This window comes from Cajanus cajan, chromosome 8 (genome assembly GCF_000230855.2).
Source record: "Cajanus cajan strain Asha chromosome 8, NIPB_CcT2T_4, whole genome shotgun sequence".
NCBI lineage: Eukaryota > Viridiplantae > Streptophyta > Magnoliopsida > Fabales > Fabaceae > Cajanus > Cajanus cajan.
In genome coordinates this window covers 22,228,968-22,256,388 of record NC_138524.1, presented here as the reverse complement: position 1 = coordinate 22,256,388, position 27,421 = coordinate 22,228,968, and the positions used below count along the sequence as shown (strand labels likewise).

Below are 27,421 nucleotides of genomic sequence, written 5' to 3'. Positions count from 1 at the left end.
TCTAATAGTCTTTTATTAATTGATCTTCAATTCTTACTTTTTTATCTCTCCTCCTTTTCTTGAAATCCCTAAAAAAATGTTCTTTACTTTTATGTGTTCTTCAAACAATTAATTTTACAAACTTTCCTAATTAGCATTAAATTAGATTAATCAATCACAACAAAGATATTTTCACAATAAATTCAAAAATGAAAATACATTCCAATATACTTGATAGATGCATTTTATCAAACAAATTTTCTGAACAACTTCATATTCAACAAAACAAAGGATAGAAATGAATGCTTAAATTGGCACTGGATCTATTAGCAAAGCTTTAATACATTCTTTCATTAGTCCACCAGAATGTGTGTAGTTATCTTTGTCTTTATAAAACACATCTATGAAACGTGTAATGTTGAGAATACGCTGTAGAAAAGGCATTGGAACACTGTTTGGCATAAGACATTCCTCATTTATATCTTTCCAAGCATTTGTTATTCTCTTTCGACATTCATGAATTGCAGCTTCCCTAGACTCGCCGTATTGATCCATATAGCATTCCAAGAATGTGGAAACATGTCTTCTTTTTTGTTCAAACTATGCAACAACAAATAATTTTGCAAATTAATATTTACATCGTGTAATGAAACATAAACATTGAAGCATAATATTCTTAATACAGATATTGTACCTCATTGGACACAATGTCATCCATTAACCTACAAATAGTACAAGAAGCCATAACAATTTTTGGTTCACTTGTTGCCCATTCAAATATGTCCTCTGTGATTATATCCCCCATGCCAATGTAACTTGTTGCAATCAATGTGCAGTAACAAGAAGATGTTTTTGATGTGTGCAAGTATTCCTCTATTGTTGTTTTATAGTTGTTGTTGAGCCATCTAGCCTCAGTCATGTAGGCTTGAACACCCTTTTTTAACTATTAGCCAACAAACACACTTTATAATAAATATAGAGACTGAGTTTTGAGAGTATACTATATGAAATATTTGTCTTTATGCTTTTGGTAGAATTATAATAGATTTTAATGTTAAGGATTACTTTCTTTATATTTGGCTTTTATCATATGTACACAAAAAAGAAACCTTGATCATAATACACAAACTCTTAATTTATTATATGAATTTATCTTATTGCAAAATCTTGAATTTGTCACTAACCACAAACTATGTAACTTAACAGTTGTTAATAGTTAGGGAGAAAAAAAGCTCTTACTTCGTTTATAATGTAGTTAATGAAATATGATTTTCCTTCCTTCTTCGTTTCTTGCTTTATTTCCTCATAAAGCTTTATGAGTGACTTATAAATTAACTTCATGTATTCTGGGAGGTCATCCAAGCAACTAATATCCCACCTGAAAAAATATTTTCATTAAAATAACTTACGTAAGTTGTTTTTCCTATAAAAAAAAACAAGCAAAGAAAAATTGTGTTTTAAAATATGCTAATTAACCTTTCAATTGCCTTAGTAAAAACTTCTAATTCATCAGTGGTTCCATATGCATCAAATGTATCATCAATGATTGATATCATTGCAATTACTTTTGTTGTTATTTTTCTTGCTTGAGAATATTGGGGCTCAAAATATATCGTCAAAATCCAAAAGCAACATTCCACAATTCTATCTCGCACATAAGGTAATTTACTACGTACATCCAACTCTTTCCACCACCTATAAGGACCAAAAACAATAACAACAATAATTAAAAGGATTAGTCTTTGGAATCAATTTAAGAAGGTTTGTCATGATGAGATGAACTTACATGCAAATGTTGCCAAATTCTTTTTTATGTAGATTTTGCAATTTATTGAAATCTAATTTGGCAAAAGTGAGTAGAGTTTCATTATGAGAAGGATCTTGTTCATAGATAGAAATGTAGCGGCGTGCCTCTAGCCTAGGTAGGTTCTTGTGCAGAGCTTGTCTCAAGCTATGATTGACTTGAACCGCAAGGGAAGGGCTCAATTTGGTTGCAATGGACTCAAGATGAGTGGAAGTGGAAGTGAAAGTCATGGCTTCTTCCAAAATGTCTTCTCCGTGAATCATCATATGTGAGGCTTCATACAGGCACAACATTCCCTCAACGTCATTAATAAGTCTTTCACTAAAGCATCCTGTCACATCCTTGAACTTGTTGAACACAACTAGTGTTTTATTCAACAACCACATGACTGAAAATTAGTTGGAGACAAAATTTAAGAAAGCTATAATATGAATGTAAAATTTATAAAACAATTTGTGAGATAATGTTTAAGGTGCTTCCCAAATTAATAAGCAAAACTTCTTGCTTTATTTCTCGTTTAATGTATACAATCCCAATAATGACATTTAAAATATAATCAAAGTGAAAAACAGTGAAGATTGAAGTAGGTGAGGACTTGAAAAATATTAAATGATACAATTCAAATACCTTTTTTCTTATTATTAAAATACACATTTTTTTGGCTTGTTATTCTCCTTTTTTTTTCATTTGTGTGTAGGTTATGCACTAAATATATTAGGTGATTTGAAGTTGAATTAAAGGAAATCAATTAAAGTAGATAATTAAGTTGAGAGATATACGAGATGAAACATGAAATCCATGTTGCCTCAATAATCTAAATAGCACAGAAAGAGAGAGAAGGTTGGCTTCGATAGTTATTTCTCCATTTACAACATAACTCTTGTGAATTTGTTGCAAAACTTCATCAATCTCATGTTCAAAATGATAGTTCACACCCAAACGACAAATTGAGTCAATCAAGTCAACTTTTGTTAAAGTCTCGTCTGGCTTTGATACAAGCATCTTCCTTACTTCCTTTTCTAGCATTTCAATTTTTGTCTCAATGTTTTGATCAAGTTCCTACATGTGTTAAAAAAAAAACTTAATTAAATATTTAAACAGTATATTGAATTGAAGTACAATATAGATTGTCCATGATTTTAAATTATACCAAGAATTTGAATCACTTTAATTGAACTTTTCATTTTCTTTTCATGTACATAACTTTTTACAAGTTTATTCAATCATGGTTAATCATGAAGTAAAACCGCGTATTTAGTAAAGTTCATTAATGGGTCAATATATATTGTCCCTTTTCAATTTTATATAAAAATTAATTAATGTGAAATTATGAATTTTATACTTGGAAATTTGATATGCATATATATTCAATAGATAGATTCATAAAATGTAACTACTAAAATTTATTCCAAAATAAATGTAAATATATGTAAATATGACATCTTAAGTTTCACATATCATGACCCTTTTCAATTTTATATAAAAATTAATTATTGTGAAATTATGAATTTTATGCTTGGAAATTTGATATGCATATATATTCAATAGATAGATTCATAAAATGTAACTACTAAAATATATTCCAAAATAAATGTTAAATATATCACTACAAAAAAATGTGTGATTTGTGGCGGCTATTTTGGCAGTTTCTGGCGGTTAAAAACCGCCATAAATTAAATTACCGGCGTCGTTAATAACCGCCGGATCTCTCTTTCTGGCGGTCTGAAACCGCCAAAAAATGCGTTTTGGTTTGACTTGTTGACATTTTCTGGCGGTCTAAAACCGCCACAAAACTGCATTTCTGTTTGACTTGTTCATCATTTTCTGGCGGTTTTAAACCGCCACAAAATTCATTGTAATTCCACCCAATGCGAAATTTCTGACGATTTTAAAACCTCCTCAAAATTATTATTATTTTTACGTTTACATTTTCTGGTGGTTTTAGATTGCCAACAAATACATTATTTAGAAGATTCTCCTTGGCATAAATAGCAGCAGCAGATCCATTGTGTCCATCAAATAGCTGTAAAACTTTTGAATCAGAAAATGCAACCAGGAAAAAAAAACAAGAAATGAAAAATTGTTTCATTAGCTATGAATTTGACAACAAAATCTGTAACTATTACTTCGGTAGCATGCAAGGGGGAAAAACAGAGCAAAGGGCATTTTTTGTTGTTGTTACTTGACCATATTAAAACCCTCAGAAAATCTAGGTTCTCCAATATTTTCCTTGGTTCTAACCATTATAACCCTACAAGTGTCCTACATTATAATGTGTACTTTACTACTGAGGGATGCTTACACAATTGAAGATGGTTGGAGCACCAGGCCCTGCATTGTGAAAGAAAACAGAGTTACCATGGCAATCCAATTAAGAAAAAGAAACGAAGAAGCACAACTCATCATAATTGAAACACGTCACCCTTTTCCACCAATTTCTTGGCTCTCACCTATCTCAAGGTCATGCCACAGGTGTGCAGCAACAGATCTCCGGGTCATGGATGAAATAATCCTCTCATTAAGAGGAGGATGTGAGGAATGATGAGAGATGGGAACATTTTTTGGAGTCTCATTGGTTGGAGCCGCATTTGCATTTGCAGCCTGAAATAGTCATCAATAATAGAATGGCTTAACACAATTTCTTAATCTCAACTATATATATATATTATATACACCTAAAGATAAAAAATAATTTTCCAATTTAACCTTTCTGGGATAATCAAAAACACCTTATCTAAAAACTAATATTATAATGATATCACCCACTTGACGTGCGAACAAGCCACAAATGACAAAACTAAAATCTTAATAATATTATATAGATATGGATGCCTCGAGTTTCTTTTTCCAATCTAATTTAATAAACAAAGCAAAGTCACAAATGTGATATTGTTTGCAGTAATTACAGTTTCGGTATCCATCTCGATCTCAACCATGACAAGTGGCCCTTCTGAAACAGTAAATAAAATAAACCTGCTATTCAAAGAGCATCAACCACACTTCTTATTCATATAAAATATATAGATGAATCACGCACTCTATTTTTTTTTAATCAATCCAGGACACGTTTTATGTTTCCGTTTCTAAACCGACAAAAGACGAACCGAAAACAGGGAGAAACCGTCGGGGGAAAAAAATCGGAAATGACTGCAGATCTAATCAAATTGAAACATCGAATCCAAAACATACACTAAGCAGAACGGATTGGAGTTTTAATAAACCACCACACGACACCTCAAATTGTTAGAACAAACGCGCTTCGCAAAGGAATAGATGAGCAATGCTCTACGTTTTAGATTCAAAACATAATTTAGAAAATTAACAGAAAATTTAGAACGAGTATCTATGCGAAAAGTTTGATAACGTTGCAAACACTGAAAAAGGAAAGGAAGTGATCGAGGTCGTGAACGAAACCAGAACAAAACCCGATGTATACAGTTCTGAAAGCAAAACTAGCAAAACGGCGACGTAAGAGTGTGAAGCGAAAGCAGATATAAAAGAAACTCACCGGCGCAAGGTAAAGCTCGTCTGCAGAAGAAGGCAAAGCAAGTGAAGGTTTAAGCACAGATCTCGAAAATACGAATCAAGTGTCTGAGAGAAGTTAATGCGTGTGTGCGTGTGTATGCAAAAAGCAAAATAGAAGAGAAGAGATTGAGGTGAAAACCTTCGGGCTCCGCTTGCTATTCTATGAGTAAAGGAAAGAAAGAAGAGCACAAGTAGAGGAATAGGAAAAATAATATTTATTTAAGATAAAAAAAAATGAATATTCAAATATTTTTTCCTTAAAAATAAGAAAATAATATTTTAATTATTTAAAGATTGTGGCGGTTTAAAACCGCCTAAAATGTATCATTTTTTTAGCGGTTAAAATAACTGCCAGAAATATAATCTTTTGTGACGGTTTTTTGAAACCGCCAGAAAAAAACCCCACTAACGTAGTGTATGTAAATATGACATCTTAAGTTTCACATATGTAATTAAATCTCAAAGATAATATTAGACTTAGTGGGATATGCACATACCTCAGAACTAGAAACATATGAAATGAAATGATCCCCCCAAATGGTAGGATGATAATCTGCAATAGGTCGAATGTTTGAGGGTGGTTTTGCATCCTGGGCGAAAACTGGAAGGGAAGAGGCTAGATTAGACATAGTTATGTTTTAGAGTAGCTTATCTATGAAATGTTCATAATCACCACTTGGTTCATTTATAAGAATCCAAAGAGAAGATGTAACACTCATTGAGCACGTAGCGTACATTTATTCTGAATTAAAATAAATTTAATAATATGAAATTTTTAAATCAATCAAATTATTTTTTAGAAAACTCTGTTTTAATCATGTTACATGACGTCATGTGGTTTAATTATGTAATCAACATCATCAAGAAGGATAAGGATTTATTGTTCGTCAGCAAAAGGAAAAAAAACATCAGCAAAAAAAAAATAAAGATTTGTTGTTGAGGTTATTATATTATGTTTTATTGTTTAAAATTTATCTCTAAAACTTTTGAATGAAATTTTGTATTAAATTATTGCGATTACTTTTGTTTGACATTCACTATTAGAAAAGTATTATTTTCTTGTGAATTTTCCTGCAAAAAAATATTCGTAGAATTTTTTTGCGAATTCTCTTGCAAAAAAATATTTGCAGAAATTTTTTTCGAATTTATTTGCGAAAAATAATTTACAGATATTTCTTACAAATTTTGCTACAATCTTAATGATCATAGAATTTTTTTTCATGGTAAAAATTTACAGAAAATATTGTAAAATTTTATTTTGTTTCTTGCTGATTTTCTTGCAAAAAAAAAATCGCAAGTAATGTTTACTAAATGATAGAAAAACTTTGCAGGTAAAGAGTATATAAGTTGGGGCAATGTTTACCTTATAAGTTGATTTGTATGGTTGAGTGTTAGGCTTATAATCTACTATCTTAGAATTTAAAAGATTATGTATCACATGTTGGAGGCATGGAAACAAATGCTTCGGATGAATTCATTGTGAGCATTTGAAAGTTGAAGAATTATTGATAGAATTTATACTAATTTCTTTAATTTTTTCGTAAAAGAATATTCCTGCGGAATTTCTTGCGAAAAATTTTGCAGGAAACTTTCCTGTGAATTTTCTTGCAAATTTTTTTTTTTCAGGAAACTTTGTTGCAAATTTTTTTCGCAAGAAATTTCGCAGTAAAATTTCCTATGAATTTTAAAATTTGCAAAAATATATTATCCAGAAGGTATTACCTGCAGATAAAATTTTGTAAAAATATTTGTAAGAACAATGTTTCCTGCGAATTTTTCATAAAAATTCGCAGGAAAAGTCGCATGTAATAAGAGAAATTCTAGTAATGATTAATGAATAAGATGATATTTTGCTAATTTCAGTTTTAGAAGTATACTTATGGATACCCAAATATTTGGGCAATTTTAATTCCTATTAGAGGTTATTTTTTCTATTCTAATGGAGGGTGCTTTTAGAAGTATAACCAAGGAGAAAAGAAAACTCTAGTGGTATAAAAGTACGCGTAATTAAGAAAAGTGGTGGAAAATAATTCGAATTTTCAAATTTAAATATGTGAGATATTATTTAGATTTTAAAAGATATTTATTTTTTTTAAGATATTATTTAAAATTGAAATATATTATTTTTATTTTAGATATATTTGCTTTTATTAAGATTATGATATAAAGTCAATAAATAGAGACTCAAGAATTACTGACCTGCAAAAGGGGTCACAAACTTAAATGAAACTTAGACTTATAAATACTAACAAAACAAAAGATCCTTGCCTAAATAAAACATTATTTGAAATAACTAAATAGTTCATAAAACGCTTCTAATGATAGAGGATTCACATTTGGTTCGAAACCAAACAAATTTAAAGCATAAATGTGTCCAAAATAATTACTAGACCATAGTAGCCATCTAAAAATAATACATGAATTCAAGAACTAACATTGCTTCCAAACAAAATGAAATAAACTGAATAGACAAATCCCAATCTATGAACCCCCAATGTCACATCCTATCAAAGTTTTCCCATAACATGCTAAAGCCTAACCTCAACATTAGCATCACCATCATCTTATTGTCCTCCGATAACACTACAAGAAAAATGTAAATTATCGATGAATAAATTTTTACAGACACAAATCTATTGAAAAATTTATATTTTCGATGGATTTTACCGATGAAAATAAAATTCATAAAAAAAGTTATATTATCGAAGGATACAAATTTGTCGAAAAATTTATATATCTGACGGATTTTACCGCAGGATAATTTTCTACGGATATAAATCTGTCGAAAAATTTATATTTCTAATAGAAAAAATTTTGTAGAAAAGGTTATATTACCGACAGAACATTTCCGACAAAATATATATTTTTCGAAAATGTAATAATTTTTTACGAAAATTTTTTACAGATGCTTAGGTCAAAATTTTTCGACCAAATGTTACTAATTGATAATGGTTTGTCAAAAATTGCATTCATAAAAAATGTTTAATATTTTGTTCGATAACAATAAAGATGATTAAAATTGACAATCATATATTAAAAAAGGTCAATAAAATTTTAAATATACACACACATATATATATATATATTCTAATAAATTTTTATCTAAAAAAGACTAGTGAATTATATATATATATATATATATATATATATATATATAGACAAAGAGAGAGGAGGAATCAAATGACTCACAAAGTAACTCTTGATAAAGTAACTCCGCTCAATAACTCATGGTGTATATTGAATTTCATCGATCTAACTGTTAAATTAAAAGTTATTAAATTTTACTAATAATTAATATAGAGAAAAATTTTACTAACAATATAATTTAAAAAATAATTATTTTAAATTATTTAACTAGAATCTTATTGACAATTTACTATATGATCTTGATATTTTTGTATAACTAATATCTGGTTTTAAATTTGATATGAAAATATTATGATATAATTAAATAAGATTTTAAATTAGTATTTTATTAATGGTTGATAATTAGAAAATAAGTCAAGGATAAATATATTTTTTTTATTTTATATCTTAGATTTAAGATAAATAAATATATTAAGTTAATTAATAATTTATTTAAAATGTTAAAATTTAATTTATAAAAATATAATAAATAAATATTTATAATTTTATAAATTATATTATCATTATAGATTATAAAAATAATATTTTAAAATATATAAATTATTATTTAAACTTTTAAATTTATAATAAATCATTTAAATTGTATCATAATATTAATTTTAAATAGAAATAAGTAGATTGTTAATTATAAAAGTAAGTATATATACAAATAAAGATTAATTAAATATAATGTAATTATTATTATTGGTTAATATAATTAAATATAATATAATTATTATATATTATTATATTTTTATAACAGTCCGGACACACCGGAATGTGAGCGATCCAGCGATAGTACAAGTATGAGATTGTATAGTTGAAGATAACTTAAAGGAATTAATTTTTACTACCTATACTAGCAAGATGTATCTATTTTTCGGTTGCTTATTTCATTATAACTCCACAATTAAGCGTGTTTGACTTGGATTAATTTACGAATGGGTGACCTTTTGGGAAGTTTCTTAGAAAGTGTGTGAGTAAGGACAAAGCACGCTGAAAAGTGAAGTGTTGTGAAATATAGCCCTTGAGAGGTCAAATATGAGAGTTGTTACATTAATAAATTTATTAAAATTAAACAAAAGTTTTTCAATGGATTTATCTGTCGAAATCACATAATGATTTTCAAACAATACCGACAAATATTTACCATAGAATTATCCGTCAAAATTTTCTGACAAATTAAATTGTTTCCAACGAATTTTTTATCCAATCCTTTTTCGACAAATTTGCATCCATAAAAAATTGTCAAAAATTCTATTTTTCCAATGGATATTTCTTTTTACCAATAGATTATGTCTGTTCGAAATTTGTATTTTTCTTGTTTTGTGAAACATACATAAGAATAACAAGTAGAGCACATGGGAGATTGATACGTCTCATTCTAGCTTCTGATGTGAGATAAGGCTGGGAAGCCACACACATAACATAACATACAACATATACAATTAATATCCATAATGTAAACAACATATCAAAGTTCCTAGTAACAACAAAGACATATTAAACATGTAATCAAAAGCAATTACAATTTACACACTAGAAGGCTAATACTTATAAAGTTGCCTGAAGGCAAATACTCATGTACGGTTGCCTGAAGACTAATACTCATGTAGTTAATACTCATGTGTGGCTGCCCAAAGGTTAATACTCATGTGCAATTACTTACGTTTTCTCAAAGGCTAATACTCATGTGCAATTATAAAATATTTTATACATATGATACATGTCACACATACAAACACTAGTGCAAAAAAGGGTATTTACGTCACCCAATTTACGTCGCAAACCACAAACACCGACGTTGTAAAAACGCGGTGGCAGTTTCGTAAATAAGTGGAGACTAATTTACGTCGGACCTCTCGTAGACCGACGTAAATTAGGCAATTTACGTCGGGTACCTCTATTCCGACGTAAATTTACGTCGGTTCCCTTTAGTCCGACGTAAATTTACGTCGGTCCCACCCACGTCCGACGTAAATTTACGTCGGAATAGAGGTACCCGACGTAAATTTACGTCGGAGTCCACCAAGGCCGACGTAAATTTACGTCGGTGAAGCCTTGTCCGACGTAATAGTTCTCCAATATTACCCCCAAAGTCCCATTTTCATTCCCGCGCTCACAGTTTATACGAAATCCTCTGAATTACTTGAGTCTCCCACTGCGTTTACGGCTACATTCAACGTATCCAAGTTTGTAAGTGTCAGCACGTTGGTCGTTTGAGGTTAGTTTGTTGTCCCCGTAATTTATTTGTTTTTTTTTTGCTAGTTGTTCCTCTGGAACGGCCCGTTCTGCAAGGAGAACGGGCCGTTCTCCTTGCAGAACGGGCCGTTCTCCTTGCAGAACGGGCCGTTCTGCAAGCAGTACGGGTCGTTCTGCATGGAGAACGGCCCGTTCTGCTGGAATTTTTTTTGTTGTAATTTGTTGATCTGGAACGTAATTGACCTTTAGTTTACCATAGATTTTTTAGGGTTGTAGTTTAGGTTAAAAAAATTATGAATAACTGAGTCAATAGTTAATTTGTGTTAATATATAGATAATGAATCGAAGTTGGATGAATGCAAGTCGCATTAGTCAAGAGTACAGAAATGGAGTTGAAGAGTTCTTACAATTTGCAAGAGAAAATGGGAAACTCATCAAAGGGGCATATTATTGTCCATGTGTTCGATGTTTGAATCAGATACGTCAAGAAGTTGGAGAAATACGTGATCACCTGTTTATATATGGTATTGTGAAGAGTTATACAGTATGGACATGGCACGGAGAAATATTAGACATTCCAACAGTGTCAACAACTGAAAATTTTGAAGGGATGAACGATAACTTAGAAGAGATGATACGTGATGTTGGTGAAGAAAATTTTGAAAGAACACATGTGTATGATACCTTAAAGTCTGATTTTGAGCAACCATTATACCCAGGATGCAGTATGTTTACAAGATTATCAGCAACTTTAAAATTGTTTAGTTTAAAAGCAAGAAATGGTTGGACTGATAAAAGTTTCACAGAATTGTTGGAGTTATTGAAGGAGATGCTTCCAGAAGATAACACGTTACCTAATCGCAACTATGAGGCAAAAAAGATACTATGTCCAATGGGTTTGGAGTATAAGAAGATACACGCGTGCCCTAATGATTGCATATTATATACAAATGATTTTGCTACACTGAAAGTGTGTCCCACATGTGGATTTTCGCGGTTCAAAAAGAAAACTGATGGAAGTAATGGTGAGGAAGAAATAGAGGGTCCCCCTGCTAAGGTCTTATGGTATTTGCCAATAATACCTAGGTTTAAAAGATTGTTTGCCATTAAAGAAGATGCAAAAAACCTCACATGGCATGAAAATGGTAGAAAATGTGACAACTTTCTTCGACATCCAGCTGATTCTCTGCAATGGAAGAGGATTGATGAAACATTTCCAGAATTTGGTGCAGAGTCAAGAAACTTGAGAATTGGTTTAGCTAAAGATGGCATGAATCCTTATGGGAACTTAAGTAGTAAACACAGTTCATGGCCAGTTTTGTTGGTCATTTATAATTTGCCTCCTTGGCTATGCATGAAGAGAAAATATATTATGTTGTCTATGATGATATCAGGTCCCCGACAACCAGGAAATGACATAGATGTGTATCTTAGTCCATTGATTGATGACTTGAAAATGTTATGGGACACAGGAGTGGAGGTGTTTGATGCATATCGTGAAGAAAAATTTACCATGCGTGCAATGTTATTTTGCACAATAAATGATTTTCCAGCATATGGTAACCTGAGTGGGTATAGTGTGAAGGGTCATTATGCATGTCCTATATGTGAAGAAAACACAAGTTATACCCAATTGAAACATGGGCAAAAGACTGCGTACACTAGGCATCGTAAGTTTCTTGTTCGTAGTCATCCATACCGTAGATTGAAGAAAGCATTCAATGGAAGTCAAGAGGATGAAATTGCCTCGACACCGCGCAATGGTGAAGAAGTATATCAACGGGTGAAGAACATTAACATTGTGTTCGGAAAGACGCAAAAGAAGTCAACTGAGAGAAATATCTGGAAGAAACGATCAATATTCTTTAATCTTCCTTACTGGTGCAAGTTAGATGTTAGACACTGCATAGATGTGATGCATGTGGAGAAAAATGTTTGTGATAGTGTAATTGGGACATTGCTAAACATCAAAGGAAAGACTAAAGATGGAGTGAAAGCACGACAAGATTTGGTGGACATGGGTATACGTTATGAGTTGCATCCTCAGTCTATTGGAAGACGCACTTACTTGCCTCCAGCTTGTCATACTCTATCAAAGAAAGAAAAAAAAAGCTTTTGTGAGTGCTTAAGCAGTGTGAAAGTTCCACAAGGGTACTCCTCAAATGTTAAGAGTTTGGTGTCTATGCAAGATTTGAAGTTGATTGGTTTAAAGTCTCACGATTGTCATGTGTTAATGCAACAACTTTTGCCAGTGGCTATTCGTAACATTTTACCATCTTCTGTTAGAGTTGCTATTACTCGATTGTGTTTATTCTTCAATGCCATTTGCAACAAAGTAATTGACCCTATAAAGTTAGATGAGTTAGAAAATGAAGCAATCACAATCTTGTGTCAATTGGAAATGTATTTTCCACCTTCATTTTTTGATATCATGGTGCATTTGATAGTTCATTTGGTTAGGGAGATTCGATTGTGTGGCCCGGTTTATCTTAGATGGATGTACCCTGTTGAGAGATATATGAAGATCTTAAAAGGATATGTCAAGAATCAATACCGGCCAGAAGCCTCTATTGTGGAGAGGTACATTGCAGAAGAAGCCATTGAGTTTTGTTCAGGGTACATGTCGAAATCAGAACCAATAGGAATTCCCAAGACTCGACATGATGGAAAACAATTTGGTAAGGGTAGTCGAAGTTTAAAGATTAGAACTGTGAGTCGAACAGAAGTTGACCAAGCACATTTGTACATATTGAACAACACTGATGAAGTAATTCCTTACATATCAGAACACATAGATGAAATCAAGGTAGCACACCCTCGGATGACTGAGAAATGGGTATTGAATGAACATAACAAGAGTTTTTTAGCTTGGTTTAAGAAAAAGGTTTATGGTGAGGTTAATGCTTCTGATACACTTTTGAGACTCGCGCGTGGGCCTAACAACGATGTCATTACATTTGGTGGGTATGACATTAACAAATATTGTTTCTATACAAAAACAGAAGATGACAAAAGTAGAGTACAAAATAGTGGGGTTACAATTCAGGCTGAGGCTGTGCACTTTGCTAGTTCAAAAGATAAAAATCCCATTACAGCATCCATGAGTTATTTCGGAGTCATAGAAGACATATGGGAAATTGATTATGTTACGTTTAGAGTGCCTGTGTTCAAGTGTAAATGGGTTGATGGCAATACAGGTGTGCGGACAGATGATTTAGGGTTTACTTTGGTTGATTTGAATAAGGTCGGCTATAAGGATGAACCTTTTATTATGGCATATCAAGCAAGACAAATTTTTTATGTAAAGGATCCATGTAATGAGAAATGGTCAGTGGTCCTCGAAGGAAGAACCATGCATGGAACTCACGAAGATGAGTCTCTAGATATGCATGAGACACCGTCTTTTTCAAGCAGATCATTTGGTCCTATTGCGGACAATGAAGTGGACGAAATACATGCTATTCGAAGTGATCATGATGAAGGAATATGGGAAAACATTCCAACCTAATAGGTTTCTGTTTATGTATTATTTTTTTTTATTAGTTATTTTGTTGCTATATTGTTATTATCTTTTTTACTTTATTTGTCTATTCAAATAATTCATTGTTTTAATAATGACAGTTTAATTTTTTCAGGATTATGGAGGATTCTGGGTCTGGCAGTGGAAGGAGGGAAGGTAGATCTGTCACTCGATTGTCTGGGTTGACAGCTGGGCGCATTGCCAAGGAGAGGACACCGATTGAGGTGGATCCTCGTTCTGGCAAGGCATCAGGCCCAAATGCTGCCAAGTTTAAGAGCTATTTGGGAGTCCTAGCTCGACGACATGTTTCTATTATCATTCCATCATGGGATGACGTTCAGGAGGTTGACAAGAACCTCATGTGGCAGGATATTCAGGTATATACTTTCACATCCTTTCAATATTATATAACTTAAATACATTATTTATTATTTGTTGTTATTTTCATAGCAAAATTTTGACATTCCCAACACTGAGGGCATGAGGAGGAAGATGTTATCTGCCCTTGCCAGCAGGTGGAGAGACTTCAAGACTTTCTTGACACGGGAGTATGTATTTGGAGAGCGCCAAAATGAGACTCCCTGTCTAAAGTACCAGATCACTGATGAGGAGTGGATGCAATTTTGTGCCATTCGATTGGACCCTTCGTGGCAGGTTAGTTATTGATAACTTTTACATTGACACAAATACTTAAGGTATATTTTAATTTATCTCATTTTTTATTTTGTATTATTGCAGGCTAAAAGAATAGCTGCCCAAGAACGACAAGCCAAGAATGATGCACCCCATCTATTGTCAAGAGGGGGATATGAAAGAAAAAAAAAACAAATGAAGAAGGCTAGGGCACAGGCAGCAGGGGTTGAGGATGCTGACCGTGTGGAGTCACCTCCCCGCCATGAGATGTGGATAGCAGCCCGGACAAAACCAGATGGGCAAATGACTTCTGAGTCTGCAAGGGTCGTTGCTAATAAAATAGTAAGTAAAAATATACAAATTAAGACTCTTCATTTCAACTCATTTAATTCATAAGATTTTTTAATCTTCCTTATTGTTGCAGGAGGATTTAGTTGAGCAGAGCACCCAGGGCTCATTTGTTTCCGATGGTCGGAATGATATCCTCACAACGGCCATAGGAAAGCCAGAGCACGGAGGTCGTGTGCGTGGTGTTGGTGGTTCTTGGAGCCACCGAGATTTCTTTGGTGGCCGATCATCGAGGAGCAGTGTCGACTCTTGCAGTCAAGAGGTTATACAGAAATTGGAGCAGAGATTAGAGATGCAGTTTGAAGAGAAACTGAAGAATATTGAAAAACAGTTTGAAGAGAAGTTTGAACTTTTGGCTCGTTCTCAGCAACAGACTGCAGTTGCTCATGATGGTGTTCGAGTCAGCACTAAAGGGAGTTGTGATGCTCCAAATTCCTCAGGGGAACATGCTCACACTGATGTACCAAACCAGTGCGAGTTATATGTTGAGGATGACCCCCCACGGTTAGTGGCTATTGGCCGAGTATTTGAGGGTGGCTCAACCATCCATGGTGTCCCTCTACAGCCAGACTGGACACGGGTTGCGGTTGACCAAGTTCAAGATGCTGCTGCTCCAGTGCCTTTGCCCAATACAGAGGTTCAACTAGTGGGGCAGGCAACCGGCACATTCTTAGCTTGGCCAAAATGTTTGGTCATGCCGCTTTCAGCACGGGCAAAGGTAATTATATTATTGCTCTTTTAGATTCTTATAATTCTATTATTGTTTAACTAATTTTGATTATTTCTTTAGGATTTTATCGATCGTGGTAAGGAGGTCATGAGAGAACCTCATGTTCATGATGCTAATATCGCAGAAGCTGAGGATGATCCCATATCTAAGCTTCTAATCAAATTACCACGATTAAAGAAGCAACCAATTCAATTGCAGTGGGACATTAGAGTTTTTGGAGTTGATAGCTCTGATGTTCCACTATACATATCTCTGCCTGATGCATTAGAGATTGTTGGGGGAAACTCCATGTTAAATATATCTGTCATACAGTTGTGGGCCATGTAAGTCATATTTGCTTTTATGAGTCTAAATTTACAATAATTACATTTAACTTATAATAATTATTTGTGTTAGGTACATGAACAAATTGAGTGTGGAGCAAGCACAAGCAGAAGTATATGGATTTTTTGAGCCTCAATCCATCCAAAAATCAGGAAACACTCAGGTCCAGATCCAACAATATATGCAAACATGGATGAGTGACTCAAGAAGACATATATACATGGCTCCATACATTGACGGGTTAGTTTTTTAATTGATTTTTTAATCATGGTAATTTTTTAACTGATTTGTTTGTCATACAATGTAGGTCTCATTGGCAGTTAATGGTAATCATTCCTAAGGAATATACCGTGGTGTGGTTTTGTTCACTTCATCGAAAACCAAGCCAGGAAATTAAAAGCCAATTACATGGGTAACTAAATTTTTTCATTATGTTTTAACACTGTAATTATATATATTGGCTAACATTTATTTTTATTTCAATTAATTAGAATCGTGTCTGGAGCTAATATATTAAGTGGAAGAGCCAGATCATCAAAGTCATTGCATTTCATATATCCTAAGGTTAGCAAATTAATTCATACAGTCAATAATATTTAAATTTATTGACTTTGGAATTAATAGTTATTTGTTTCTCATTTTAGTGTAATAAGCAAAAAGACTCGTTTGAATGTGGCTATTACATCATGTATTGGATGAAAGCCATAGTTTCTGCGGGTATTATTGATTCTTGGGCGCAGGTAATTCATATCAAAAATTATTTAACTATATTTACCTTTAGAATAATTAACATTGCATATTAATGACACTTAAATTACCCTTTCAGGTCTTTCAAGATCCATCTCCATTACCCGAAGATGAGATGCTCAAGATAAGAGAACAATGGGCAACTTTTTTTCTAAGTTTAGTTAGTTAGATATTATGTTTGTAGTTTGATAGTTAGTTATTTAGATAGCATTGACAAACATGTTTTATAGCTTTTTTAGGATAATAGGATTTACATTGTCATAATTTATGTTTTTTAAGATTTATATATTATTTTCTTTTTGTCATTCAATTTTGAAATACAATTTGAATTTCTATTCTGGACTGCCTGGTTTAGATTTGGTATTCTGGATTATATTTATATGCAGGTGTTGGGTATATCAATTTACAAACGTTTTTAAAAAAAAAACTGCCACAATTTACGTCGGGCCTTGCAATGACCGACGTAAATTTACGTCGGACATGGCGTTGTCCGACGTAAATTTACGTCGGTCATTGCAAGGCCCGACGTAAATTTACGTCGGACAACTCCATGTCCGACGTAAATTTGGGGCATGAATTTGCCTCTTTTTACGTCGGTCTGGAAAAATTACCGACGTAAATTTACGTCGTCTTCCAGAGGCGACGTAAATTTACGACTCCCGTATTAACGTCGGACTCTTTTCCGACGTAAAAGGCCCAAAATACACGACGTAAAACACCCTTTGTGTACTAGTGAAAGCTCTATACCTAATAATATATGTAGAGCATAGGCGTTCCATTTGCTGGCTTGGTAGAAATTCACTAGAACAAAGTGTGAAAAATGCACAACTCACACCCAACTCAATTCTCTCAATCTCATCGATTAGAAGCACAACTAACACTCAAATATTCATTCATAACTCAACAAATTACTCATTCATACAAAACACATCTTAATTATCCCTTGTTAATGTAATACATTAATTCTATAAGAGGGTGTTTGGTACACATAATGTTTTTACATTACTGGGTATCTTAAAGTGAGAATCTTAGTTTCACATGCTTGATAGCTATTTAAAAAAGAAGAAGAAAAAAAAGAGATTCCTAGGAATATAGTTTATTGGAAATCATTTCTATCCCACTTTCCCACAAAAACATTCTCATAGGGGGTGAGAGTCCAATTTCCCAAGTTAGGGGAAAAATTTTATGTACATAAAAGACCATAGAATCCCTTTTTAAAACAAAAAATATCTCTCTCCTTCTATTTCTCTTTCTCCTTCTCTTTCTTTCTCTCACTCCTACTCCCCTTCTCTTTTCCTCTCTCCCTCTCCTTCTATTTCTTTTTTCTCACTCTCTATCTCTCACTCTCACTCTCACTCCACCTCTCTATCTCTCTCCCACCATTTTACTCTCCCCTTCCCTTCTCTTTCTCCCTCCCTATCTATATTTCTCTCTCTTTCTTGTATCTTATTATTTCTCGATCTTGTCAATTTTAATAATATTATTAAAATCTATTTTGTTTCAACATTTTAATGATATTTGTTAATATTTTTTTATTTGAATGAAATAAAATAATATATTTTTATTCTTCTTAATTATAATGTAGCATTTTTCTTTTTTTATTATGTTAAATTCTATATTTAAATACTTTTAATAAGTTTTCAACTTTTTGAAATAGTTTAATATCATGTTTGTAATAAAAATTAAGTAAATAAATATATATAATGAGTTTATTTTAATAAAGAATATTTTTGTAAAAAATATTTATAAAACCTAAGAATATACTATTGTAACCAAACATGAAAATCTTTAATTCCCGGGAAACATGTATGAATATTCTTAGGAACTTTTATGAGTAACCAAACATATATATTTCCTGGGAATCATGATTCTTAGGAATTTTTGGATATGAAAATATTTATTCGGACAAGTAACCACCCTCAGAAGATAACCATATGGCAGTTGCACAGTTATTCGGACAACTCCCCACAGGTAATAATATAATGATATGCAAAACTGGAGAACCCGGGCTAACTTGATCGTCGGAGTCCTTTTTGCAGGTACATCCGAGACGCTCAAACAGAGAGACCGAAGAGAAGGAATCCCATCTTGTCAATCAACCTCGTATGCTCTCAACCAAGCCGAGCAGAAGAGATGACTTATCCGAGTTAGGAAGACGACCTAGTTCGTGTAAGTACATTTGGCGCTAGAAGGAGGGCTCAGGCCACTCTTGTCCCTTAGCATCGACTGGGGGGCTTGTTCCGGTATGCCTAAAAGTCCCACATCGCTTAGGAGTCGAGACTAAGGGTAGTTTATAAACACCCTCCCTCCTTAACCCACCGAGGTGCCTTTTAAAGGACAAAATCGTGACGGCCCAACGAGTGCCAAAGCGGACAATACCTCGGATGCGGTGACCCTAACGATGACAGCGGACTTACGGTAGGAACATTTGGCCGTAATCTTAAAGTTTATGTTGACGACATGGTCATAAAAACGAAGTCAGCTGCAGATCACGCCCAAGATCTCGAAGAAATTCTTCAACAAGTCAGAAGGCATAATATGAGACTAAATCCTGAAAAGTGTGTTTTTGGAGTTCAAGGTGGGAAATTCCTCGGATTTATGATAACTTGCCGAGGAATCGAAGCAAATCCAGACAAGTGTCAGGCGCTGATCAACATGAGAAGCCCCCAGAATCACAAAGAAGTACAAAGGTTGGCAGGCAGGTTAGCCAGCCTATCTCGATTCATCCCCAAAATGGCAGAAAAAGCCAAACCAATTTTTAACTTGCTCAAGAAGCCTAAGAACTTTTTCTGGGATGCCCAATGTGAGGAAGCTTTTTCCAACTTCAAAAGTTTTTTGAGTTCACCTCCCATACTTTCCAAACCTCAGGACCGAGTTGATCTCTGGTTATACCTCGCTGTTGCCGACAACGCAATTAGTGCAGCACTCATGTAGGCTGACGGTACGAGGCAAATTCCCATTTATTTTATCAGTCGTGTTTTGCAGGCAACCGAGCAGCGATATCAAACCATTGAGAAGTTGATCTTAGCCTTGGTGACCTCGTCTCGTCGACTTCGCCCATATTTTCAGAGTCATCAAATTGTGGTCAAGACTGACTACCCCATTAAACAGATACTTAGAAAGCCCGATCTTGCAGGTCGGATGACAGCTTGGTCAATCGAGTTATCTGAATATGGTATAAGGTATGAAAGCCGAGGAGCGTTGAAAGCACAATGCCTTGCTGATTTCATAGCCGAACTCACACCTAGCACCCAATTGGAAAATCCATGTTGGATTTTGCATGTCGATGGCTCGTCTAATACAAAGGGTAGTGGTGCCGGGATTATCCTTGAAGGTCCTGATGGTATGATGCTTGAACTTGCAATTAAATTCGATTTCCGAGCTACTAACAACCAAGCAGAGTACGAAGCTCTACTTGCAGGTTTGCAACTTGCAAAAGACATGGGTGTTAAGAAACTCAAATGTTGCAGAGATTCTAAGTTAATTACCGAGCAAGTCGGAGGAGCCTACCAAACGAAAGAACCTCAGCTGCAAAGGTACAACCTTATGGTATCTCATCTGACCTCTTCTTTTGACCATTTTCAGATTGAACATGTTCCAAGGGCGCACAATGCCAGAGCCGACTTATTATCCAAGTTAGCCAGCACCAAGCGCCCAGGACAACACAAAACAATCATTCAAGAAACAATCAGTGCACCAAGCTATGACTCTGTGGCAGTGTTGTCTAATGATCCGGATCAATCCAGCTGGATGTCAAGCATCTGGCAATATCTCACTGATGGCACTTTACCAAGCGACAAAGTTGAAGCTTCAAAAATTAAAATCAAAGCTTGCCATTTCACACTCGAGGCCGGTGAATTGTTCAAAAGAGGATTCTCAGTACCCCTTTTAAAGTGCCTTAACTCGGATCAAGCTAGATACGTAATGGACGAGATCCATAGGGGTATTTGCGGCCTACACTCCGGATCTCGGTCCATGGCTGCAAGAGTGATCCGAGCTGGCTATTACTGGCCAACTATAAGATCGGATTGTAAAGCATATGTACAAAAATGTCAAGCCTATCAGAAATTTAGCAACCTACATCAATTACCTGAAACGGCACTACATTCAATGCAATCAGCATGGCCCTTTGCATGGTGGGGTATGGACATACTCGGTCCCTTCCCAATTGCTAAAGGCCAATTGAAATTTTTAATTGTAGGGATTGATTACTTTACAAAGTGGATCGAGGCAGAACCACTAGCACGCATCACTGCAACCAATGTCCAACGTTTCATGTGGAAGAAAATCATTTGCAGATATGGCCTACCTCAAGCAATCACTACGGACAATGGCAAGCAATTTGTAGATAAGAATCTTGAGCAATTCTTGAAGCAACTCAGAATCAAGCATAAGGTCACCTCAGTGGAACATCCACAAACAAATGGTCAGGCTGAAGCAGCAAACAAAATAATTCGCCGTGAACTCAAAAAGAGACTTGGATCCACTAAAGGAGAGTGGGCTGAAGAGTTACCCAGTGTCTTGTGGGCGTATCATTGCACGCCGCAAACTACTACTCAAGAAACTCCTTATAGGTTGACCTATGGTTCTGATGCGATGATACCCGTTGAAGTTGGCGAGCCAAGCCACAGAAGGATAATGTTCAGCGAATCCCAAAATGGGGAACAGTTAAGCTTGGACAGAGATTTTCTTGATGAGACAAGGGAATGCGCCCGAATTCAAGAAGAAGCATGCAAACTTCGAGCAACACGAAGGTACAACTCGAAGCTTAAACTGAGATCCTTTCATGAAGGCGACCTCGTCTTGAGGGCCACAGGCGACGCCAGGAAAGACATCTCAGTAGGAAAGTTTGCAGCCAAATGGGAAGGACCATTTCGTATCTTAGAGTGCCTACAAAATGGAGCGTATAGACTAGTCGAGCTCAGTGGCAAGGTTCTGCCTAGAACTTGGAACGCCACTCATTTAAAATTTTACTTCAGTTAAATACGCATGTAAACCCAGGTACTGTACTCTTTTTCCTGCTTCAGTCTTTTTTCCCATTAAAAAAGAAGGGTTTTGGCTGAAGAGGTTTTAACGAGGCATACCTGAGGTCAGCAAGAGAGATGTAACCCACATTTCACTCTATATTCAATGTTACAAGTTCTCTCTAGTTCTTTCTTCTTTGCAATTTCATTTTTCTCTCTCCTGAATATTGATTTAATTCCTCACCCAAGTATGAGCTAATGCTTATAATATCGTCCAACCACATTTAAAGCCGATGTTTATTCTGGACCGAGACGTCGGAAAACTTGAGTATTATATACAATCATATTTATTCAATTTAATATCTAACTTAGCCGAGTTCGAGCAATAAAATTGATTAAGCCAAGTCTGAGCATTTCATTAGCCGAGTTCGAGCCATCAAATTGATTAAGCCAAGTTTGAGCATTTCATTAGCCAAGTTCGAGCAATAAAATTGATCAAACCAAGTTTGAGCATTTCATTAGCCGAGTTCAAGCAATGAAATCCATTGGCCAAGTATGAGCATCTCATTAGCCGAGTTCGAGCAATAAAATTGATCAAACCAAGTTTGAGCATTTCATTAGCCGAGTTCGAGCAATGAAATCCATTGGTCAAGTTCGAAAAATAAGATTCACTCACCAATTTTAAACAACGATACAAACAAGTTTGATTGATTCACGTACCAATTGCATGCACATACTTTTTCAGTTAAAGTTCAAAATACCTATGTATATTACTTTCTAGCATAACACCATAAAACATCAAAAATATCACAAAGAGTTTGGCCTACACAGGCAACTACAAATATCAACCTTATCACAAATTGTACTATGGCACTGAAAACAAATACTATCATTCATTATTCTCCTCGCCACTCATATCATCCGAGATGTCGTCTTCATTAACCAGTTTCCCCTTAAACACATCTTTGGTGATGTGAATTTCTGTCAGATCAACATCTGGAGCAATGCATTTCACTTGCCGCAAACATTTAGCAAACCCCTTCTTATGTTCTACAACAACTTCATACTCAGTCGCCTCCATATCCTTCTTCAATTTTTTATTCTCGTTCTCTATTCCTGCGATCTTTTGCACATTAGCAGCAATCACTTCTTGGCAAGCTTTGTTTTTCTTGTACAGTTCCACCATCTCATCCTTCAAGTTTTGCATACTCCCCTCATGATCCTTTGCTTTTGCCTCTAATTCCTTCACAATTTTTGCTTGAATCTCTTTTTCTTTTTCTAACAAGTTCACCTTCTTTAAAAGGTCCTCCACCTTGGCCGCATAGGTCTTATTTGACCTCACAGATATCTCAAAAGCTTTCGAGTTTTCCTCCAATTTTCTTTCTAAATTACCAACCTCAGTCTTCAATGACCCAACCTGGGCATTCTCGGTCCTTAACTTGGACATCAGAATAGCATTCTTATCCCATTTCTTCTTCCAATGATCCACTACAGCGATAGATCTCTGCAAAAACACCTGCACGGAATCTAAGCCTTGGACAGGGCCAACCTTTTCAATTAAAGCCTTATCAGCAATAAAAGCTGGATCTTCCTTATAAAATGACTCCGCAGTCAACTCAGCACTCCAAAAGGACTTCACGTCGGGTGACAAACTCACGTGATCTAACCTCGCCAACGGGTGCTCGGTATCGTACCTCTGATGTATCGATCTTGGTCGATTCTTGGTCGACCCCCCAGGTGTGGTCGGCGAGCCTACGCCGAGTTGAGCGAGTGAGGCCTCCAAATTAGACACCAATTTCTCTGATGATCCAGAGACTTGCATATTGGAAGGCTAAAAAAAAAAAAAATCAGCTCGAAATTAAAATAACAAGAATAAATCATATTCCCCCTTTCACATAACAAGTGACAACACTAGGAAACATACCTTCTCTTTTTCTAAATCAATAACAGGAGTAGTCACATTTTTCTCAACATCCTTTTTGGGAGAACTCGAGCTTGAATTGTGAACAATAACCTCCTGTTTCTCACCAACTACATCATCAGCGATTCCATGCTCCTTAATTTTTGGCTCTTCACTTCCTACCCTCTATTTTTTCACTTTGGGCTTAGAAGAAGCGACATCTGGAATCTCTTCTATGTTGAATTTTCCCTTCAATTCACGCCACTTACTTCTCCCCATGATACCTGCATCAGCCAGCATCACATTGCGTCAGGGTCAATCCAAGATATCTGTAAACGTTACCGACATTATAATTATAACTTACTTTCTAAACCCTCTTGAGGATTCTCTGATCCAGCAAGCATTATAATTAACTTGCTTTCTAAAGGTCGAGGTAGCTTTTGCAAAATTTCTATATCTTCAACTTCGGCCGAGGTTAATTCCAAACCTTCGGTACCAACGAATTTAATAGGCTGAGACTGCCAGTAAAACGGGAATCTCGGTTTCCCATCCACGAAAAACAAACAATCTAAACTTGGATCATTACATACAGACCGAATTTTGAAAAATTCTTTTTTGAAATTTTTGTATGATTGCGTGAATATCCGGAACAATCCTCCCCCCTTTGAACTTGCACTCAATGAAACCCAACCATAGGGTCGCTCCCCTAATTTTATTTGATAAAAGTGCATGAATCTTGGCAAACTTACTTCAATCCCTAATACTGAACATAATATTTGAAACGCACGTAAGAAACCCCAGCTATTTGGGTGTAGCTGACTCGGTGCTATATTCACCTTTTCTAGAAACTCACACTCAAATGGCGTAAACGGCATCAACACGCCCAAATCCTTAAACACACACTTATACATGTACACACTAGGAGATGCACTCGACCCTTCAAAGTACACACGCTCCTCCGCCGCACAAGGTTCTATCACAATTTTCTCCAACACAGGGGGCACGCAAAATTTTAAGTGGTGCTGCAAAACACTCACACCCATTAAATCCCCAAACCTACTGCTATACTGACCCGCATCACCTCTCACCCATTCATACCCAGATGCCTCTATTATGGGATGAGAGTCCTTCCGATTGTTCCCTCCTCTCTTTCGACCTTTCTCCTCCTCCACTCCAACCATTTTACCTTTGCCTTTGCTACCTTTCATCTCAATCTCACTACAAAACTTGAACCTCAGGAATGTGTACAGACTGTATCCAAAACTTAAACGCAATGCAGCAGGGCTAAGGGAGTACCTGAAATGCCAAAGGCTTTACACACGACGATGATGCTTTCGCGTTTTGCGTCCTAGCACTTCTCTAGAAGCATACAAATGTATGCGCCTTTGTCTATGCAACTCTTTATTGAGATTCTTACACCCCTCCAAAACCCAAGCGTCTCCCCCAAACTTCGCGCCTCCCCGCGTGCCTGTCGTTTTATGTGTCACACCCATTTAATGCCACCCACCGTTTTCACTACACGTGTCCTGAACAGACATAACCTTTCGGCGCCACCTAGCGTTACATTCCCCCAGGAATTAATAGTGTTCAGCTCTTTCACTCTTTCATCACTCAGAGCTTGGGGGGCTTATGTACCAACCTGACTCTAGCCGACCTGAGCCGAGTTCATTGTACCAACCTAACTAGAGCCAACCTCGGCTATACCCACAAATTAATCCACCCCGAGGTGACCTCCTAAGCAATCCAAGTTGACGTCAGAGAATGCTGACATATCATAGAAGGCATCATTAAGATACCTCGGTAAGTTAACGAAAACAAGGACAAGTAACCACCCTCAGAAGATAACCATATGGCAGTTGCACAGTTATTCGGACAACTCCCCACAGGTAATAATATAATGATATGCAAAACTGGAGAACTCGGGCTAACTTGATCGTCGGAGTCCTTTTTGCAGGTACATCCGAGACGCTCAAACAGAGAGACCGAAGAGAAGGAATCCCATCTTGTCAATCAACCTCGTACGCTCTCAACCAAGCCGAGCAGAAGAGATGACTTATCCGAGTTAGGAAGACGACCTAGTTCGTGTAAGTACAGTGACCATTAGCAATCTTTGGTTCTCCCACTTCTTTAAAGTACAAAATTAAACCGTGGTTACACTTCCCTTCCCTTGAAATCTTAAAACTTATAAATAAATAATATATAAAATAAACATATTTCTCCCAAACCAATTATAAATAAAATAAAATACGTAAAACACATTTTTCAAAACATATTTAATTACATAATTAATTCAAATACATATTTTCTCCAAATACTTTCTATAACAAAATAACTTAAAAACACATTTCTCCAATAAATATTTAAAAAATTGTAAATATTTATTATTTAATTAAAAAAACTCATAATAATTAAAAACATCTAAAATATATTATAAAACTCCTTTAATTATTTAAAACATTTTTAATAATTATAGAAAATTTGGAGTGTTACAATAATTGTTGGCCATGTTTGCCTCACACCCTATCCATGTTAAAGGCTCCTTACCATAACACTTCAAGGTTTAGGTAAATGACCATAGTGACCCTCCTTCATAGATTCATACTATCTTGAAAACAAAAAGACATAATGTGAAGAGGTTAAAGACCTTTCTACTTGAATTGTGTGAAGTGATCAGAGACCTCTTTGGATAAATTACGCCTAAGGTAGATACTCCCACACCCAACATTAATTGAGGAGTAAAAGATGTCCCCTTTAGAGCCAATTCTTCCGATGTGATCTAGGTCACATCTAGCATCAAAACTTTCATTAAAACGATGTCAAATTGTGCCAAGCGAGACACCTCTCCCCCAACACGGGAAGTCTAAGACCCCTCCAGCATCTTTGCACCCAACGTGAGCCTTTTTTCACGCCCAAAGCAAATAATTGTGTTCTCACGCTTGATACTACAACAAATTCTAAACTTTGTAGAATTGTGAGTTTCATGATTTGGATTCTCCCAGCACATCCAAAATCCATCAATTCACCACTTTTTCTCAATTCAGTCGGTCAAACAATTAAAATTGTCATATTTAAATTTATCCAATTCAATGAAAAATCGCAAAATTCATGCATAGGGTTTAAGGTTTAATTCACCACTTTTCTCAATTCATCATCAAATTAACATAATCAAATATATGTACAAATTTGGCTAAAACATCACAACACTCGCAACAACAAAGTCACACATAGGTGCCCATAGAGATTCACACATAGACCTAATTATAATGTATTCACTCACATGCTTAGGGATTATCACCTCATACCCCTTATCCCTCATACATACGCATGGATTCAACATCCTCACTTCTTCTTACTTTGACTAATAATCCTAAAACACAAGCACATTATCTAAAGCTTTAGCCACTACTCCGTATTTCCTTTAGTGACCTCCTCTATGTTGTCCTTTACATGTGTTCTTAGGGTTAAAAAAGATGAATAGAAAACATCCAACCCTTATTTTTTTTTATTAAGTTTTAGGCAAATCTTAGAGTCCAACTCAATACATTCCACTTAAAGTCCCTCTTTATTTAATTTAGTTTAATAAAAACAACTTTATATTATAAACTAATAAATTAAATTC

At 35.0% G+C, this 27,421-nt stretch overlaps 5 protein-coding genes across 5 annotated transcripts; 3 read left to right on the top strand and 2 right to left on the bottom strand.

Moving 5' to 3' along the window:
• Nucleotides 1–272: 272 nt before the first annotated feature.
• LOC145950737 (putative terpene synthase 2) lies at nt 273–5,969 on the bottom strand. Its single transcript, XM_083062425.1, has 6 exons — nt 5,806–5,969; nt 1,766–2,144; nt 1,456–1,674; nt 1,219–1,357; nt 674–922; nt 273–579 (listed from the first exon to the last, which is right to left on the bottom strand). The coding sequence occupies exons 2-6, from the start codon at nt 2,074–2,076 to the stop codon at nt 286–288; spliced, it is 1,212 nt and encodes a 403-aa protein (XP_082918551.1). The 5' UTR covers nt 2,077–2,144; nt 5,806–5,969; the 3' UTR covers nt 273–285.
• Nucleotides 3,596–5,086, bottom strand: LOC109817747 (putative protein phosphatase 2C 15). The gene is made up of 4 exons (XM_020383088.3): nt 4,690–5,086; nt 4,234–4,384; nt 4,086–4,114; nt 3,596–3,806 (listed from the first exon to the last, which is right to left on the bottom strand). Exons 1-4 carry the CDS (start codon nt 4,717–4,719, stop codon nt 3,672–3,674), a joined length of 345 nt encoding a protein of 114 aa, XP_020238677.1. The 5' UTR covers nt 4,720–5,086; the 3' UTR covers nt 3,596–3,671.
• A 4,513-nt stretch (nt 5,970–10,482) lies between the features above and the next one.
• LOC145950853 (uncharacterized) lies at nt 10,483–14,325 on the top strand. Its single transcript, XM_083062682.1, has 2 exons — nt 10,483–14,147; nt 14,272–14,325. Exon 1 carries the CDS (start codon nt 10,974–10,976, stop codon nt 14,142–14,144), a length of 3,171 nt encoding a protein of 1,056 aa, XP_082918808.1. The 5' UTR covers nt 10,483–10,973; the 3' UTR covers nt 14,145–14,147; nt 14,272–14,325.
• A 640-nt stretch (nt 14,326–14,965) lies between these two features.
• Nucleotides 14,966–17,431, top strand: LOC145950854 (uncharacterized). Its single transcript, XM_083062683.1, has 3 exons — nt 14,966–15,131; nt 15,214–15,855; nt 15,928–17,431. Exons 1-3 carry the CDS (start codon nt 14,985–14,987, stop codon nt 16,192–16,194), a joined length of 1,056 nt encoding a protein of 351 aa, XP_082918809.1. The 5' UTR covers nt 14,966–14,984; the 3' UTR covers nt 16,195–17,431.
• Nucleotides 17,432–19,398: 1,967 nt separating this feature from the next.
• On the top strand, nt 19,399–21,921 carry LOC109807175 (transposon Tf1-107 polyprotein). Its single transcript, XM_083061410.1, has 2 exons — nt 19,399–19,812; nt 19,924–21,921. Exons 1-2 carry the CDS (start codon nt 19,399–19,401, stop codon nt 21,919–21,921), a joined length of 2,412 nt encoding a protein of 803 aa, XP_082917536.1.
• The last annotated feature ends 5,500 nt before the right edge of the window (nt 21,922–27,421 follow it).

What these genes read in the sequence shown, in the direction of transcription:
- LOC109817747 (XM_020383088.3), bottom strand. Translation starts at nt 4,719, where the DNA reads ATGGTTGAGATCGAGATGGATACCGAAACT. An exon ending in GTGGCATGACCTTGAGATAG is followed by an intron (nt 4,115 to 4,233) that starts GTGAGAGCCAAG and finishes TTCACAATGCAG; the next exon opens with GGCCTGGTGCTCCAACCATC. An exon ending in CTCCAACCATCTTCAATTGT is followed by an intron (nt 3,807 to 4,085) that starts GTAAGCATCCCT and finishes AAAGTTTTACAG; the next exon opens with CTATTTGATGGACACAATGG.
- LOC145950737 (XM_083062425.1), bottom strand. Translation starts at nt 2,076, where the DNA reads ATGTTGTGCCTGTATGAAGCCTCACATATGATGATTCACGGAGAAGAC. An exon ending in GAATTTGGCAACATTTGCAT is followed by an intron (nt 1,675 to 1,765) that starts GTAAGTTCATCT and finishes TGGTCCTTATAG; the next exon opens with GTGGTGGAAAGAGTTGGATG. An exon ending in ATGACATTGTGTCCAATGAG is followed by an intron (nt 580 to 673) that starts GTACAATATCTG and finishes GTTGTTGCATAG; the next exon opens with TTTGAACAAAAAAGAAGACA.
- LOC145950853 (XM_083062682.1), top strand. Translation starts at nt 10,974, where the DNA reads ATGAATCGAAGTTGGATGAATGCAAGTCGCATTAGTCAAGAGTACAGA.
- LOC109807175 (XM_083061410.1), top strand. Translation starts at nt 19,399, where the DNA reads ATGGTCATAAAAACGAAGTCAGCTGCAGATCACGCCCAAGATCTCGAA. An exon ending in TTTCCAAACCTCAGGACCGA is followed by an intron (nt 19,813 to 19,923) that starts GTTGATCTCTGG and finishes CGTGTTTTGCAG; the next exon opens with GCAACCGAGCAGCGATATCA.
- LOC145950854 (XM_083062683.1), top strand. Translation starts at nt 14,985, where the DNA reads ATGAAGAAGGCTAGGGCACAGGCAGCAGGGGTTGAGGATGCTGACCGT. An exon ending in GGGTCGTTGCTAATAAAATA is followed by an intron (nt 15,132 to 15,213) that starts GTAAGTAAAAAT and finishes TTATTGTTGCAG; the next exon opens with GAGGATTTAGTTGAGCAGAG. An exon ending in CGCTTTCAGCACGGGCAAAG is followed by an intron (nt 15,856 to 15,927) that starts GTAATTATATTA and finishes TTATTTCTTTAG; the next exon opens with GATTTTATCGATCGTGGTAA.